The 17,643-nt window shown below is 26.9% G+C and overlaps 1 protein-coding gene across 1 annotated transcript; it reads right to left on the reverse strand.

Annotated features, from left to right (window-relative positions):
* Positions 1 to 8,303: 8,303 nt before the first annotated feature.
* Positions 8,304 to 11,933, reverse strand: LOC110633706 (protein IQ-DOMAIN 21). The gene is made up of 4 exons (XM_058152882.1): positions 11,384 to 11,933; positions 10,126 to 10,419; positions 9,263 to 9,640; positions 8,304 to 9,174 (listed from the first exon to the last, which is right to left on the reverse strand). Exons 1-4 carry the CDS (start codon positions 11,471 to 11,473, stop codon positions 8,533 to 8,535), a joined length of 1,404 nt encoding a protein of 467 aa, XP_058008865.1. The 5' UTR covers positions 11,474 to 11,933; the 3' UTR covers positions 8,304 to 8,532.
* Between the last annotated feature and the right edge of the window lie 5,710 nt (positions 11,934 to 17,643).

The raw sequence follows: 17,643 nt of genomic DNA on the forward strand, positions 1-17,643 counted from the left end.
TATGGCTTTAACCAGCTATCAGATCTTGCCACGCAAATATAACATTTGCATGGCCAAGTGTAAGCTATTCACATGGTTAGAAGAGTACAACACGTCGCATATTAATTTTTTTTTTTTAAATAATCATTTGTGATTTGAGTTTAGTGTTTTTATAAAGATAATTGTAATATTTAACAGCTAATAATTATATTTTAAATTTTAAAAAATTATATCTTTCGAATGTATAATCATTTTATCAAATAAAAAGTATAATACAGAATATAATAATTATTTTTTGGCTATATAATTTAATTGTTAATTTTTGCGTGCATATCATTGTAATATAAGATTTTTAAGTTTTTAAATGATATATTTTATTATATTATTTATAGATAAATGTTAAAAACATTTCATTAAATAAATGTTTTATAAATTTTTTAAAATAAAAAATCTTTTAATTATAAAATTTTTAAATCCTAAAGTAGTGTGAACTTAAATTATGCTATAAGGTGAAAAAAAAATCATAATAGATTTTTAATTCTTGATATTTAGAAGAAATCTATAAACTTTATTGTGAATGATACAATTGTGTTATGTTTGCAATATTTTCTTTTTCTTGTCAAAATGGGATGATTCCATCAAATAATAATAATAATAATAACAAAATTTATATTAATATTTAAATTTAAAATTCTATAATTTTAAAAAACTTTAATATTATCAAATTAAAATTTATTAATATAATTACTATTAATTAAATAAGTTCTTTGAAGAACAAAATTAAAAAGAGAAAAAATAAAAAATAAATTTTTTTTTATCACCAAATCAATAGATGATTTTGTATATATAGCTTTGTCTCTTAATCATTTAATAGATGAAAGCTAGGTTTTATTTTTTAATTTTTTTAATATTAATTTAGGAAATTTAATAAATACAATTTATATTAATTTTTTTACATTAGTAATTAACAATTCAAATTTTATAATTATATCATTGAAAATTCAAATTTTTTATAATTATATCATTGAAAATTCAAATTTTTTATAATTATATCATTGAAAATTCAAATTTTTAGTCATTAATTTTAAATTCTTTAATTACTTATTACTAATTATTAATATTTAATGATTGACTACAGTTAAAAATTAAATTAAATAAATTTTGATTATTAATTTGATTAATAAGTAATTAAGAATAAGCTTTGATTTTTGAATTTATAAAGTTTAAATGATGGAAGAAATAGCTGTTTTCTCCTATCTTGATGGAAGAAATAGCTGTTTTCTTTTAACTTTTGACTGCTAAGCCCTAAAATCTTAATTTTGAATTTCAAATAAAGTCAAAATATTTCACCAAAACTTGACATTTAAGTTCACTATTAATTGACACTTGGTATAATTAACAAATAGTAATTTTATTTAAAATTTTCACCTTAATTTATCTTTTTTTAATTATAAATTTAATTATTAGCATTAGATAATATTTAACTGAATAATTTTATCTTAAAATATATAATTATTAAAAATTATAAATATAAAACAAAATGAAAGGAATATATTTAACATAAATATAATTTTAGTTTATTTCATATATATATGCTAATTGGTTGATTTTAGAAAATACTAGTTGTACTGATTTAAGAGATTTATTCACAATGAGGTAAACAATTGAACTGTTTTAATTTATTAGAATATTAATTTATTAAATTATTTATTTAATTAAATTAATAAAAAATTTAAAATTTTAAAAATTTTTTGGATCAATAAAAAATAATTATTAAAATGATTCATTTTAAAACAAAGGCAAAAAATATTCATATTACTCATATTATAGCATAATAAATTTTATCTTTTTAAGAATTTTTTATGTAAAAAAAAAATTGTAAAGACCTCCACATCTTTAAGAATTTCAATTATTAAACTTAAGAAAACATAAAAATGATAAATTTCCACCAAAACTAACAGAAAATGGACATTACATAATTGGTTCAATCAATTGAGCAATACAAAGTAACAGTATTTTTAACTTAAATTACATTATACATAAACTTTCATCCAAATTAACTGACAAGAGCTCAACTCTAAAGTGTCTTCAAAATTTGAAAGCATTATTGAGCAGCTTTCTACTAACCATAAAAAATATATATATTTCTCATTTACAAAAATCAAAGAACATGCCACAATTATGTTTTACTCCCTGGGACATTTTTAAATCTCTTTCTTTTTTGTATTCCTCTTAATCTCTATTCTTTTAATTCGATTCAGCAGTCGAACTACAGCCACATTTGTTTCGAACTATAATAACATTTGTTTGTATTTGAAATTTAAGTTTTATTTTTAATTTTGATTTATTTTATATTGAGTGAACTTCAATCAAGTGAATTATTTATTTTTTTATATATTGATAAAAAATCTATATAGTATTATTTTTTATCCAATATATATTAATTTAGTAATATTTTGTTTAAATTTAAATGCATGAAAATTTATGTAAAAAATATTATCGAAAGATATAATTATAATATTTTTTATTTTTTAAATAAAATTATTAATTTTTTAATTCTATCAAATGCTAATTAATGGTGAATAGAACTGTCCAATTTTGTTTATTATTCAATACCAATAATTAAATTCATAATAAAAAATATAATTTAAAATAAAAATTTAAACACAAATAAGATAAAATTATTAAGTATTATCTAATATTAATGATTAAATTTATAATTAATAAAGTTAAATTAAAATAAAATTTCAAATTTATTAAAATCTTACCTAAATTAATTTATCTTTTAAAATGAAATTTCAAATATTTGATTATGCCATATATTATGTAATACCCCTATATGCATAGCCTGGTATATTTTACTATTCCGGTAATCGTTGTCGATCCGCACAATTAAGGGAATTAGAACCACATCTAAGACACCTAGATAAGCTCTGAATGCAAAAATTGGTGATTGCTAGATAGTTAAGTATAAATAAGAAAAACAGAACATAAAATGTTAACTGAGCCGGGAGTCACAGCGATGGGTGACCTTCCCGGGAAGTGACTGCAAGGTCAGTCTTAACCCAAATTTTGAACCGGATTGTGACACTACGGTCCTTAGGACTATTGCGAACACAGTGAAAAAGAGAAAATCACAAAAAAGAATTGTTAAGCTGGTCAAATAATTAGATAAAGGATCCATAAGAAATACTAAATAACTAACAAACCGGATCAGACCGACGATGGGCAAATTGGTCAATTCACCCATAGAGTTTACTTTTGATCTAATTGTCCAATAAAATCGAAGAAACGAAAATTTCGGAGTCGAGAACTAAATTAAAGAAACAAGGAAAAATAAATGAAAAGAAAAAGAAAAGAAAAGTGAGGAAAATTACTTATTACATTATGCTTACCTCATACATATGACATCATAAATTAAATTTAATTTTCCCTACATTTTTTACCAAGTCAAATACACATAATTACACATAAAAATACATAAAAAAAAATTAAAAAGGAAATTCACTTCTTATTCTCTACCCAATTTGGCCAAAACTCTCTCTTCCTCCTCCTTTATTATTTATTCCATGAAAGCTTGGTCTCAAGCTTTTGATTCCATCAATTAACTCTAAATTCTCCCAAAATTTCTCCATAAAACCTTGTTATCTCAATTAGAAAAGAATATTGAAAAAGAAAAAGGAAGGAGAAAAGTGAAGATTTTGAGACTCATAAATCAAGGGTTGAGGTAAGTAATTTAAATTGAAATTTTTAGTTGAAGCATATGTTTTAAGTTAATTAAACTTAGAATTAATGCTCAATCAAACAAAAACAATTATTGGGGGATAAATGGAATTTTCGGCCAGCATTTAAGCGAGTTAGAAGGGTATGAGTTTGATGAAATTAAAGAGGTAATTGAGTGTAATTAAGCATGTAAACAAGACTTATACACTTTAATTGCATGAAATTGTACAATGAAAAATTAGGGTTCTTAAGCCTTTTGAAATTAGGAGAAAAATTGGAGGAAATGGTCAATTGATGCAATTGACCATAATTAAGGTTAGAAATGGTCAATTGAGACCATTTGTTATGTGTATGAATTGATAGAATGAAATTACAATTCGGATTGGTTAGGGATATTATTCTGGCAACTGGACCTAGATCTCTTTTAGGGACTAAAACTGAAAATTTACTAACACAAATGGTGTGAGGCTAGTTGGGAATGAAAATAGACACATAATGACACATTTTTTATTGAGAAACCATGCTCAGAAAATGACATTAACATAGTGAACAATTAGGTCAAACCCATGTGTAGTGCACTGCCACTGTACCAAAATGACCAAATGAACAGTATGGCCATAACTTGGGCTAGACAGGTCCAAAAGACCTAATTTTTGTGGCATTAGAAAGGTATGACATAGCCTTACTGCTGTCATGGAGAACACTAACCCAAATTCTGCCCATAACAAAGTCATTTTGCCACCCAAAGTTGGAGATCCAAAACTGTCAGAACCAAATTAGGTGCCCAGAAATCTGGGTTAAATCAATCTAACCAGCCATGTTCAAATGGCCATATCTTAGGCTACAAAACTCTGAATGGAGTGATTCAAAAATGGAATTAAAGCTAAGACAATAAGGAACAACTTCTATGATAACACTTAACCAAATTCCCACAGTAACATGACCAATGGAATAATGCAAAACAGGTCATCAAAATTGAAAATTTAAAATTATGCCTAGGAGACCTAAAAATTGAAGAGGCAACCAAAATTAACAAATTAAGCAACCAAACTGTGGCATATAGGTGAAATTGAAATTTCCATACTTATTAAGCATAAGAAAGTCAACAATTTAATTTGAATAGTATCGTGAATAGTAACTCCAAAATGCAAAATTCAAAGAACGTTAAATTAAACATATTAGAGCTAGACATAAGTAATTGTGAATTTATTATTGAATTTATTATATGTTTTGATACTGATACACTGTAAAATTGTATGTTTCAGTTGAAAAGAATACCGAAAAAAGAACTCGAGACATTGAGTTAAGGCCTAGAGGCGACTCGCACAAGGTTTGTGCACAAGATAAAATTTTTCTGTAAATTCTCTTGACAATTTATTTTGATGAATAAATTATGATTTATTTTTATTGCAAATTTATGAATGAAATGAATATTATACTTTTAACTTAAATTGTTGGAAATTTAATTATATGTGTTTGAATTGTCAATAAATGTTTAATAAATTGTTAAGATAGTTTTGAAACCACAGTGTTATAACCACAAATTTGAATGCCTCACTAGCTTGACTAGTGATAGGAATTAGTTTTGAATTTTGAATTCCCTCTCTAGCTAAAGTGTTGAGGTATGTGCCAATAGAGGAAGAAATTGAATGGGTACCCATAAATTGTGCTAGCTAGCCTTGAGATTCCTCATAAGCCTCTAGCTATTGAGATGAACATTGTGCTGATGACATGATATAACTGTGAGTTTTTATGAAATCTGTTTTGGGACTTTCGAAATGAGACTGTTTTAACTAAAATTATAAATTGTGTTTTGTATTTATTTTTCATTTTCAGTACCATATGTGAATAAATATGAATTGATTTATGCATAAGATTTTATTTTAGTATGTTGTGCACCACTGAGTCATAGTACTCAGCGATGGCTGTTTTTTGCTATCGCAGATAAAGAAATTAGTAGAGCAGCGGAATGAGCTGCTGAGGATTTCGGTGCTGCTTTGGACCTTTTATCGGGTATAATTTTATACCCTAATTGTACATATTTATTTTGATGTATGTAACTGTATGTATATTTATAAATTGACCATGAGCAATTGTATAGATTCTGTAACAATATTATTTTGGGTTTTTTGATGTAAATTTAGACTGATAAATATAAATAAACTTTTTTTCAATGAAATGCAAATGAGATGAATTATTATTATTTTTGAGAACAATTGAATCGAGAATTATGAACTGTGGAAATTGATTTAAATTGTGGAGTTTGGAAAAAAATGTATTAACTTGAGTTGTAATGGTGATTAAGATTGGTTGAAGTGACATATTTGGAAGTGTTTTACACAGGTATAATTTTTTATTTTTCTTAATTACAGCCGGCACTCTGTTGAAATTAAAATTTTTTATTTTTCTTAATTACAGTCGGCACTCTGTCGAAATTTTTTCAAAATTTGCGAAAAAATAAAAATGAACAAAAATTTTACATAACTTTTAAAATTCAATTAAATATTTTTAATACCTGCTAGAAAAGCTCACCACTTTCAAAAAGTAAGAAAATTGTTTTAAAATCCCTTGTAGTGTATTTAATGAGTTATCGGTAAATGGAGTTAGTAATTCATTAGGTATATTATGGGATCATATTATACCTTACAGAGGGGTAAGATGTGACATATTAATTAATGATATATATATAATTCAGAAATATTTTATATTTTTAAGTAAAATTATTAATTTTTTAATTATGTCAAGTTTTAGTTAACGGCGGATACAAGTTGCAAATGTTGGTTAATAGTTTTTGAGTTTTAAGCATTGAACCCAAAATATTTCTAGATCCTATAAAAGCTTTTTTCATTGAACAATCTTTTTATAAATGATTAAATTTAGTATTATCAAAATTAGCTATTAGCAACCGATTTACAATCAGTTGTAAAATTTTTTTCATGTTTTTTTTATTAGCAATAAATTTTGTAATTGATTTGTAATCGGTTGCAAAATTTTCATTCAAAAATTTTCACTTAATTTTTAAAAGAAATTAGCAATCAATAATAGTTACTAAAATTAGTTGCAATTTCAAATTTTTTTTTCTATTTTTTCTCACTTTCTTCATAATCATTTTTATTCTCATCAATTTTATTCATCTTTTTTTTTTTAATTTTTTTTATCTTTTTTTTCATCTATTTTGTTATTGATCATATTTTTCTTTCTCATATATTTTTTATTTCATCATCTTTTTCTTTCTCATATAATCTTCTATTCATCTTTTTCTTTCTTTCTTATATTTTTTATTTAATTTATTTTTTCTTTAACATAAAATACAAATAGATTTTTGTTAATAAATTATTTGCAGTATTAATTTTTATTAATTATTTGTTTAATATGTACGGTAAATTTTTTAGTAATTTATCTTATAAATATCTTTTTATGTATTTTTGTGTTAGTGGTTATTATTGATAATGTTTTTATAATATTTTTATATTATTTCTAGTATTAATTTTCATTAATAATTTATTATTTGAGTAATTTTTTTGAAAATTTTATTTATTTAAAATTTTTATTAATTTTTTTAAATTAATAACTAATTTTTTAGTTGTTAAATTAGTTGTAAATAACAATTGATTTATAAAATAGTTATAATATTATAAAATTAAATACACTATATCTTTTGTAACTGATTATGTTTTGATTGCTAGTAGTAATCAATTGTTTTTTAATAATTTTTTTAACTTAATTAATTTAGCAAAAGATTTAATTGCTAGTTGTAATATGCTTTATTTTAAATAACTGAATCGATTGTTAAATTAATTAGTAATTAATTTTAATAGATTAGCAATTTGTTGGTCGCTCATTCAAATTTTTTTTTTTTTCAAATAGCAAGAGTGTAAAGAATATATTTTATCGAAATTTTAGGGTATTGTAGTAATTTATTAAAAATAGAAGCGCTTTCTTTATATTACAACAGAAAGCAAAAGCTTTCTTTTATTCATAGAAATCGTTGTGAGAGGGGGATATCAAAAACTAAAGCTGCAGTGCCAATATTAACAATTAATTATATTTCAAGATCTATTTAAATATTCATATAATTAATTGACAAATTTAAATTTATATTTTAAATGAAGAATATAATTTTAAATTTAAATATTTTATTATTGAAAAATAAAGTTGTCTTGTACTGTATTTGGATGAAAATTTATAACAGAACCCATAAACTCCGCAATTATTTTTATTTTTTTTTGTTTTTTATGCATATCTTCATCCAAAGTCACAGAATATCTATCCCAAAAAAACACCACACATTATTCATATCATTTTCAAAAAAATCTCTAATCTCTCATTTAAAAATTAAAATTTTATAAGAATTTAATTCAATTAATCCATCTTTTTAGTGAATTCTTATATTTAGAGTAAAAAATTCATTATTTTTAATTTAAAAAATTTTTATTTTAAGAGAAATAAAAATAAAGTATATAATTGTATGAGAATTTAATTAATTTTTTTTATAAATAATTTATTTTAAAGAAAGAAAAAAAAAAAGAGAATTTATAATTGAATCATTGGAGTTTTGAGTTCAAATCATAATTAGAGTCAAATTATATATATATAAAAAAAAAAAAGACAAAAAAAAGGTATGAATTGAATGGTTGACAAATAGTAGTGATACAATATAGGATCCAAATGAACATGAGAGACGTTAGTTCTTGCACCCAAACAAATATAATTACCAAAGCCTTTCAGGGGACTGGTAAATAATAACATCACGAATGACAAATTAACGTCGATCGCTAGTAACTTATTTGTATAAACATATGAGAAAAAGTTCCATTTAACACTCATCATCTATAAATCATGTCTCCAACCGTAGCCATCAATGCGAGGCAACCTCCAATCCTCGCCAGCACCGTCGGAATGTGGGCTATACCCAGCAATCTGTCTAGACTGGAGGCGCATCCCATTATTATTGGGGCTTGGGCTCCTTGGAGTCTGGTAAACAGCTGTTCCTCCGCCTGAACTTGAGGAATCACAACCTAAACCAACATTCTTTGTGGATGAGTTCCAATGGGGCACACATGGCTTACGCTCCTTGATTGTGCTCTGACTACGCAACTTGGCCTTGGCAGACTGGGTTGGAGCCATGTAGCTAGGGACATGGGTGTTTAAGCTTGATTGTCTTTGCTGCTTAGATGGGTACGGAGAAATGTCCAGTCGGCTATTGTTGATGTTACTCGTGGCTGGTGGAGTGACCATGTCCATCTCCACTGTTTTCTCAGACATGTCATCTGTGGTGGTTGTAGTTGTGTTTAGTGTCATATAAGAAGCTTCATTTGGCTCCAGATGACGAGCATGGTATGGTTGTGATTGCATCCATCGCTCAAGCCAGTTCCAACCCCATTGCACCTTTTCCCTTCCATTTGCATAGAATCCTATCTCTTTACCATTTGGGTCGGATTGCAAGAGTTGTTGATGCTGCCGCTGTTGTTGCTGCTTAAAAGGCCATTTTTTAGCTATAAGTAAAGGACGATTTTGGAGATGATTTAGTAACAAATATACATGCATATAGCTCACCAACCTGATATGCATAAGCATAAGCAAGGGCTCTCTCCCTCTTCATGGCAGCATCATGTTTCCTGGAAGCATTTTCCTTAATTCTCTCTGAACTTTGATGTCTGTTATCCCAAGCTTCCATTCCATAACTCTTTAATGGGCTCTTCGGATAATTTACTCCTTCATCCACTGATCTCCTTCCTTCTTCTTGTTCTTCTTCCTCAACTTTCCTTTCAAGCTTCTCATGAGCCAATTGAAGTCTACGAGCTCTAACTCTTGCCTGCACACGTACTAGTGCTTGCATACACCTCATTGTCATCTGTGCTTGCTTGCGCACATTATGGCCTCTCACCAATGCTTGTAGCCTCACTAATCCCTTCAATGCACGCAAGGCACGCCTGGCCTGCAAATATACAAGACAATTCCAATACAATGTTATGGAAAATTTTTAAATTAAATTTTCGAGCGCAAAGCAACTGCAACATTTTAATGTTGAAGATCGCATTTAAAGTGGCTAATTAACTAGACTAGTTTAATTTTCTCTTTTGATGACGCAGAGATCAAGAGATCAAACTCTTGTATTTTTATAATGAATGGGATGAATTTAGGAATAAGTAGGGTTTTTCCTGTTGTAAAGGGCAAATACAATAAATTTCGTAGTAAAAAAATCGCATTTATTAAAGTGAATGTGTTTGAAAATAGAAATAGTATTATATACTTTTAGTTTTTGTGTCAATTTAACAATAAAATTATAGAATTAGAGCTTGGTGCAAGGTATCTTTTATATAGTTGGCCAGATCCTAGAATGGTCTTCAACAAATTTAAGCAGTGGGGGCACTGAAAGAGAAAGGCAATAAAGAAGAAAATAAGAGAGAAGGAAAGAGTTACAAGGTAGCCCCTGTAGTATGACTGTATAAGTGTAGCAGCTCTTTCCTCCTTAGAGTGACGTCCATAACCAGCCAATCGAACAACTTTAGCTGCTGCTTGTGCAGCTGCAACCGCAGCTTCTGCAGCCTCGGCAGTTGCCACTGCAACTGCAAGGGCATGATTTCTATCTTCAGTCAGTGGACTTGATTCAATGCTCTCTTCATTAGTAGCATATTCTGGAGAACTTTCCGCAGGGAAATGTTCAAATGCAACAACCTCGGGGACCTTATGTTGCCATTTCTCTACATTGTCTCTCTGAAACATACATTATCAGTTCCATGATTAATTCCATAATTATCACTGCAGGAGAAATGTACATATAATCCATTGGTTCAATAAACACAAATTCATTGTAAAATCCTAAGCCATGACGCTCATAACATTACTAAATCAATAACCAATTACTAAATATCAATTATAAATCAATCATCATCATATCATTATTTGGAGCTTTTGCCTCAAGTTGTGAAGGGGAAAAAAAAGAAACAATATTGGCATGATAGGGATCCAACAAAGGAAATCACATGTGTTGATGAAGATAGATGATGTGATAGCATAGGTGGCACGATAATAATTTATAATGGGAAGAGATGTGCATGGTTTGAGGGTCATATATTGATTGGGGACCATATACATGTGTCCCCTTGTTTATTTATGGTCCTAAATACAGCAAGGGCAGTTCATCTTTAATGCGACTCTGTTAGCCAGCAGTCCAACACATATCGACATAATAATTAATCACCACAGATGATAACCTGAAGTTGGGGGAATTTAGGAGAGAGAAATTCACATGTAGATCTACACATATATATACATTTCAAAATTGTTTAATTTTTTATTATATATGTTATATCTTTAGTTAATTCTTTTAAAAAATATAATATAAAAATGGTGATTTCCATCTTCAATTATTATTTGCAAATACACTACTTGAATCAATTCTAAAAATCCATAAAATATATATATATATATATAGGAACTAAATTTACTATGCAAATGAGATCGATAACTCACCCCTGTCAATATCACATATACTTTATTAGGTGTACCTTGAAAATAATTAATAATATATATATATATATAAAGAGTCAATAAAGTGGTGGTTATATGTTGAACTACTACTTTTGAATCTTGCTTACAAGTAAAGTATTAGTACTCTAATTACTTTGTTAACATAAAATAAATTATAAATGAAAATGAAAAATGAACAAAATTTTACCTTTCTCTCTGGCAATTCCTTACTATTGGAAGATGACTTGAACACTTTATGCTTCAATGATGAGAACCAACCACCTTCTTTCTTCCCCATCTCCGGCGAAAGAAATCAACTTTATGATCCACGAAAATTTTGTTTCAGGCAATGCACACTTATATAGATATATAGCATGGACCAGTAAAACCAGAAAAGCTCGCTCTTAATTAAACACATAGAGAAAAACCATTCACGAATAGTTTGGAAGAAAACACTAGAAGTATGGAAGGAAGAAAGCAGTAGAAGTTTCACATCCTCTTTCTTTAATTATAAGTTCATCGGTTTTATTCGCAGAGATTCGGTCGATCGAGCAAGTAAAAGGACGAAAACCTCTGATACCATAAGAATAAAAGGAAAGATAGCTTTTAGAGGGAGGAAATTAGGAGATAAGAATAAGAAGAAAGAGGAAGGAGAAAGTTTTCAATTCAGAGTTTCTGGTTAGATGGAGAGAAAGGAGGAGGAGTAGGAAAAGATGCGAGAGGAGTAACTGCAAACCTTCGCGCTTGCCGATAGTATTTATGGAAGTCACGGCGGGTAATTGAGCCCAATAGAATATTAACACGTCGCCTACAAAAAAAGGCGTAGGTTTCACGGGTTTTGCAAAGATCACGAGTGATTTCCTTATTTAAATATTTTTTTTCCCTGGTAGACTTATCTGAAATCTGAATTTAAATTCTAATTAAAGTTCCTCAAAGTTCCATTTTGTTTTATATATATATATATATAGCAATAGTATGTATTTTGGTTTGGTTGATGAGTTGTTGACTGTTATTTTTCATTTTTATAATTATTTTTTATAATTATTTTTAATTTTTATATTATCGTTAATGGAAAATAAAAAATTTTGAGGAATTAAAATATTTTATAAATTAATAATATGATGATTAAAGTGTAACTAAATATTTTAAACTTTAATTATGTATTAAAATTTAATCTAGTCTAAAATATTAAAGTAGTTGAAAAAATAATAATAATGTTGGTTCATAATAAGTTTTATGGATATTAAAATATTAATTTTAAGATAATAAAATTCAAATATATTTAAGATGAATGTTGAGATTTTTTTTTTATTTTTTTAATAATTGTCCTGATTTAGATTTGTTTTTAGTTTTAGGCTTAAGTAAAAGGGATGTAGGCGTAGAGTTTGAATTTTCGATTCCTTTGTATTATTGTAGGATAGATTTACAATCACTTAATATTTGATCCCTAACATTAATTAATAATTAAATTCTTTATTATTTCATAAGAAGTCAAATAATTAACAGTACTTGTGTAATCTTTATTATATTATTTGTTTATATTTTATGTATAATTATTCTATATGAAAAATAAAATATTGTACTAAATTGATTATTTAATATGAGGTCTAGATTATGGGGTTTGAAAGTTTTAATTTTTTTTTTATAAAAAAAATATCAAGAATTAAGCCATAATATTTCTAAAATAGGGCATAAAGAAGTTCAAGTCTTAAAATTACTTAAAAAACAATGGTGTGGATGAAGGAGGAGAGTCAAAATAAACTATTTATTCATTTATTAAATGTTAGCAAGTTGGAAAATTATAGAAGAGCTTTTTTTAAGCTAAAATTATGAGTTAATAACTACACATTTTAATTTTTAAACTCTTAATTTTTTTAGTTTTTATAATAACTATTTAAGAATTGTTTCAATTATTATATTTATTAAATACTTAAACTAATTATCAATTAGTGGTTCCACACTCTTATTTTTTAAGTGATATTGAGTGTCTCTTCCTTGTTGATAGAGATGATGCCCATTAAGAGTGTTTCACCCTTTTACTATACCAACTTAACATAAATAAAATTAATTCTTATCCATTGGATTGGGAATACCTATGTGATATGAAAAAAAAAAAAAAAGGAAAATTTAAACTAATTGCTTCAATCATGTAGATGCCATTTTAACTAAATTTTCATTTATTTATGTATTTTTTAAAGTATTAGCATTACTTAAACTTTTATTATTTATAAATAAATTATAAATACAATTTACATGGCAATTAATAATTTTATTTATTTATTTTTCTATTTAATTTACTTGCCCCTCACCAGCAATAAATTAATATTAAGGCCTCAACCTACACTAGGGCTAGCATTAATTACCCATAAAATTAAGGAAGTCGTATGAATTGTAGTTTGTGGAAAGGAAAATGTTGACCCTGTGTAGCTCAAAATGAGTATTGATTTTGATGATAATAAAACTCAAATAGAATTTATCTAACCCAACTTTAAAGTGATGTGTAGATTCTTTCTCTTATTCATAAAGAATCTTTGAAGTTGCATCTAAGGAGGAAGAATACTCAAAGGCATCTCAAGACAAATCCAATATGAGAAAGAACAAGATTATGTAAGCCAAGACTCAAAGTAAAGGTATGAAAATCATTGAGTTAGAAATTAAGTCTTAAGACTTGTGTAAAAATAATAGATTAAAGTTTAGTCGAATGGAGCTCAAAAATGAAATTTTATCTTTTAATTATTTTATAAATTTTTCTCTCATTATGACCTTGGATATTACTATTGGAGTATATATATATTTTTTTCTTAAGGTCTAAAATCATTTGTTTAAGATTACAATTTGAAACAGGCATCTGGTAAATTAGTGTGCTAACCTGTTTGCTAAAATATTAGTTTGCTAATGTGTTTGTTAAAACATTAGTTTACTAACTAGTTTACTACTGTTGCCAAAATTTTATTAGTTTGCTAAATGATCAAAGTTGTTTATCTTCGCACAAAAAGACAAAATAATGGTCATTTCGCCTAGAACAGAGTGTATAACATTCCAAAAAAGTTTCAAACGGTTTAAAATGATTTGGGACTATAAATACACATTATTTACTTCATTTTACATTTGATGAAAGCTTACATTTGAACTCCAATATTGATTTTTCATTTATTGCTTTCATGCAAGAGCTTTAAAGTCTTTGAGCTACCATTGGCAAATCAACTCATCTCTTCTTTATAGTTGTTTTTGTATTGAGTGAGAGTGAGTGTTAAAACATTAAATTGCATTTAAGAGAGGTTGTACAAGCACCTATTTAAGCTTGAGAGTGTAAGTGCTTGAGATAGCACTTGTTAAGGGTTCAAGCTACCTTGATAAAAGCTTGGTGTTGAAAAGTTGTAAAGGGCTTTTGGTCTCTTGCCTTTAAAAGAGCAAATAGTGAAGAGAATACTCAAAGAGAATTTTTTGAGAGAGTGGATGTAGGCTAGTTAAGCCGAACCACTATAAAAATCATTGTGTTTGATCTCTCTAACATTGACCTCCTTACTTTTATGCAATTTAATTTTTATACATGATATTGAATGTTGATTGAATAGATTGAGTTGATATAATTGAGGATATATTGAGTAAGTTGAGAAATTAGTTGAATATTTTGTGATGCGTGTTATGTTAAAAATTGCTATAAATATTGATTCAAGCTTGAATTGCAATTTAGGGACACATTATTGAAACACATATCTCTTTCATTATATATAAAGGAGCACCTAGTTGAACAAAGCCACAATTTTTCATTAGGCTACAAATAAGGGCCGAAAAATTATTAAAGTCCAATTTACTCCCTCTTTGACTATTTTTGGGACAACAGAAAATTAAGGGGTTATTACATAAGTTGAATTAATTTTTCATATGTGATAATATGAACTAATAATTCCTTAATTTAACCAGAAATTAGTCCCACATACTAACAGGAAATTGTACGGTGAAATGGTTATTACATAAGTGATAATATGAATTAATTTTTATTTATTATGCCAAGTTGAAATTTTAATCTAAGTTGAATCCAGACTTACAATATAAGAGTAAATAATTTTAATGTGAATAAATTAAAAAATAATATTTAGCACAGAATTATTTATAAAAGAAGAAGAAAGAAACTTGTTGGTGGCATGCATATATGTGGAGGCAAAGAGAATTGTGGAAAGGGTTAATATGTATATGCATGCTAAGAAAAATGGTCCCAAGAGTGTAACAGTAGAAGCACATGCTGTTATGTAGGGCTAGGCCCCTTGCTATTAAGCATTGCAACAGTAACATAAATTTGGAGAAAGCTGCTTCCCACCAACCCCTTCATCAAAAGGGCAAGCTAGCTAGCTGCAAAATACACAAGCCTTGCTTCAAACTTGTTTTCTTTTAATACAAGCAAAAAACCCCTCCATCTAACTCATCTAATCTCTTTTATTTTCACTTTCATATTATGCCCCAACCAAATACTTATCTAGTGGGTGGTTCTGTAAACCTATGTATATATTAATTGTAAAGTATTCATCACAACTCAGCAAGTACCATATATATATATATGTATATATACACCATTTGTGGTGGAACCCCATTGTTCTTAATGTAGGTCTCATGAAATAGACAGCAGATCAAGTTGCACTATCTATACTCATGACTTATATTTTACTAAGTTAAATTAAATATTAATTTATTTATAAATAATTTTTATTGATTTTTATGTCAAATCAAATGTTTTTAATTGATAAGCCATGACCCAATCCCAATTATGGAGAAATCTTTGTTTTTTTTGCAATATATATATTTTTTTAAATTGCACATAAAGAAATGTCATGTCAAAATGCCTTCCAAAAATGGGACAACAATGTGCATATTGGCCACATTGATTTGCTTTTAATTAGCCAATGAAAATAAAAAGGGCGAGAAGTGTGTGAATCATAAGCAAACACTATTTGCCAAACCTGTTAAGAAATAGAAGGAACTCGTGATATACATTCAACCACCCCAAAATGAGAGATCTCAACCATTTAATGCAATCATAAGACAAAAACATCTCTCTACATCTCATTATTAAAGTTTGGTACAACTTATCAAATCAAGTCATGCCTCCTCTTTTTATCCTGTGTCTATATATAACTAGCCTAGCTGCAAATAAAGGGGAACCTGAAAGTGAATAGGATTGACAATAAATTAATTGTTCTTGATTAATAAAGTAATGATTTTGCTTTCTCTTCTCCTTTCTGCACACACCAGGAAATGATTAGATAGAGTCATAAGAAGGAAATTTTAAGGCAATGTTTAACTGGAAGGAGATTTTTATTCCTTTATTTTCTCCCATTTGTGCTTTATTATTATTATTATTTTTTTTTCAAATTCTCTTAGTTAAATGAAACTCCGATAACGCCCAAATTTCAACTTTGATTTTGCCCTAATTGAAATAAGGCAATTTTTCGCGACAAAAGAAATACGTTTGTTCCTGTATATGAGACAAAAAAGAATGAAAATATTTGTCACTGAAGGTATAATGTTTTTGCGACAAAATCAAATTTTCATTGATATATGTCCACAGTCATATCACTAATGTCCACTGTCATGCGCTGCTGATCAGACTTACAATTCAATATATGAAAGATGAATATCTTCGTCTTTGGAAATATATATATATATTTAAGGACGAAAATATATTTTATAGGAGACGAAATATTTCATTATAAAAGCTTTGAATTTTAACCATAAAAGCTTTTTCATTGCTAAAGGATAGTGTTTTATAACTAAGTGTGTATTTGATAGAAAATTTAAAAAATTGAAGGTTAAATATTACTATTATAATTTTTTAAAAAAGTAATTATTAATTTAAATTTTTTAAAATTAATTTTTAATATTATAAAAATATATAAATATTAATGTGATAAAAAATTAATATATTTTTCTTTTAAATATTTAAATAATATTAATAAAAATTTTAAATTATGAGGTAACAATTATTCTTATTAATGTTATACCAAGTGCTCTCTAATTGATTTTTTTTTATCGATATATATTTTTGTTCACAGCACTCATGGGATGGAGGTGGCTTCTTATTTGTTCAGAAATTATTTTAAGCAATGAAAAGTGAAGCTTTTTTCGGTCGTTAACTATATTTCAAAATAAGAAAAATTAAAACATCGCATTGTCCGTTCGTGTTGCCTCCGATGCCAATTCCAAGAGTTTCCTTAATTAATTTACCAAAAATTAAATCAAGGGCTAAAGTGAATAAAATCCTCCAAATTCATTCATAACATTAGTCTAAAAATTTAATTCGTTTTCTTTCAATTATCATCCCACATTCAGTTAACACGCTGTTTGAAGAAGAGGTAAAATAAAATTTTTGGAAATAAGATTTTTCATAAATTTTAAATTTTTATATTTTTAATATTTGAGTAGAAGAAAAATTTTAAAAAATATTTAAAAATTTAAAAAATATATATATTTTTA

Source organism: Hevea brasiliensis, chromosome 9, assembly GCF_030052815.1.
Source record: "Hevea brasiliensis isolate MT/VB/25A 57/8 chromosome 9, ASM3005281v1, whole genome shotgun sequence".
NCBI lineage: Eukaryota > Viridiplantae > Streptophyta > Magnoliopsida > Malpighiales > Euphorbiaceae > Hevea > Hevea brasiliensis.

What these genes read in the sequence shown, in the direction of transcription:
- LOC110633706 (XM_058152882.1), bottom strand. Translation starts at nt 11,473, where the DNA reads ATGGGGAAGAAAGAAGGTGGTTGGTTCTCATCATTGAAGCATAAAGTG. An exon ending in AGGAATTGCCAGAGAGAAAG is followed by an intron (nt 10,420 to 11,383) that starts GTAAAATTTTGT and finishes TGTATGTTTCAG; the next exon opens with AGAGACAATGTAGAGAAATG. An exon ending in CATACTACAGGGGCTACCTT is followed by an intron (nt 9,641 to 10,125) that starts GTAACTCTTTCC and finishes GTATATTTGCAG; the next exon opens with GCCAGGCGTGCCTTGCGTGC.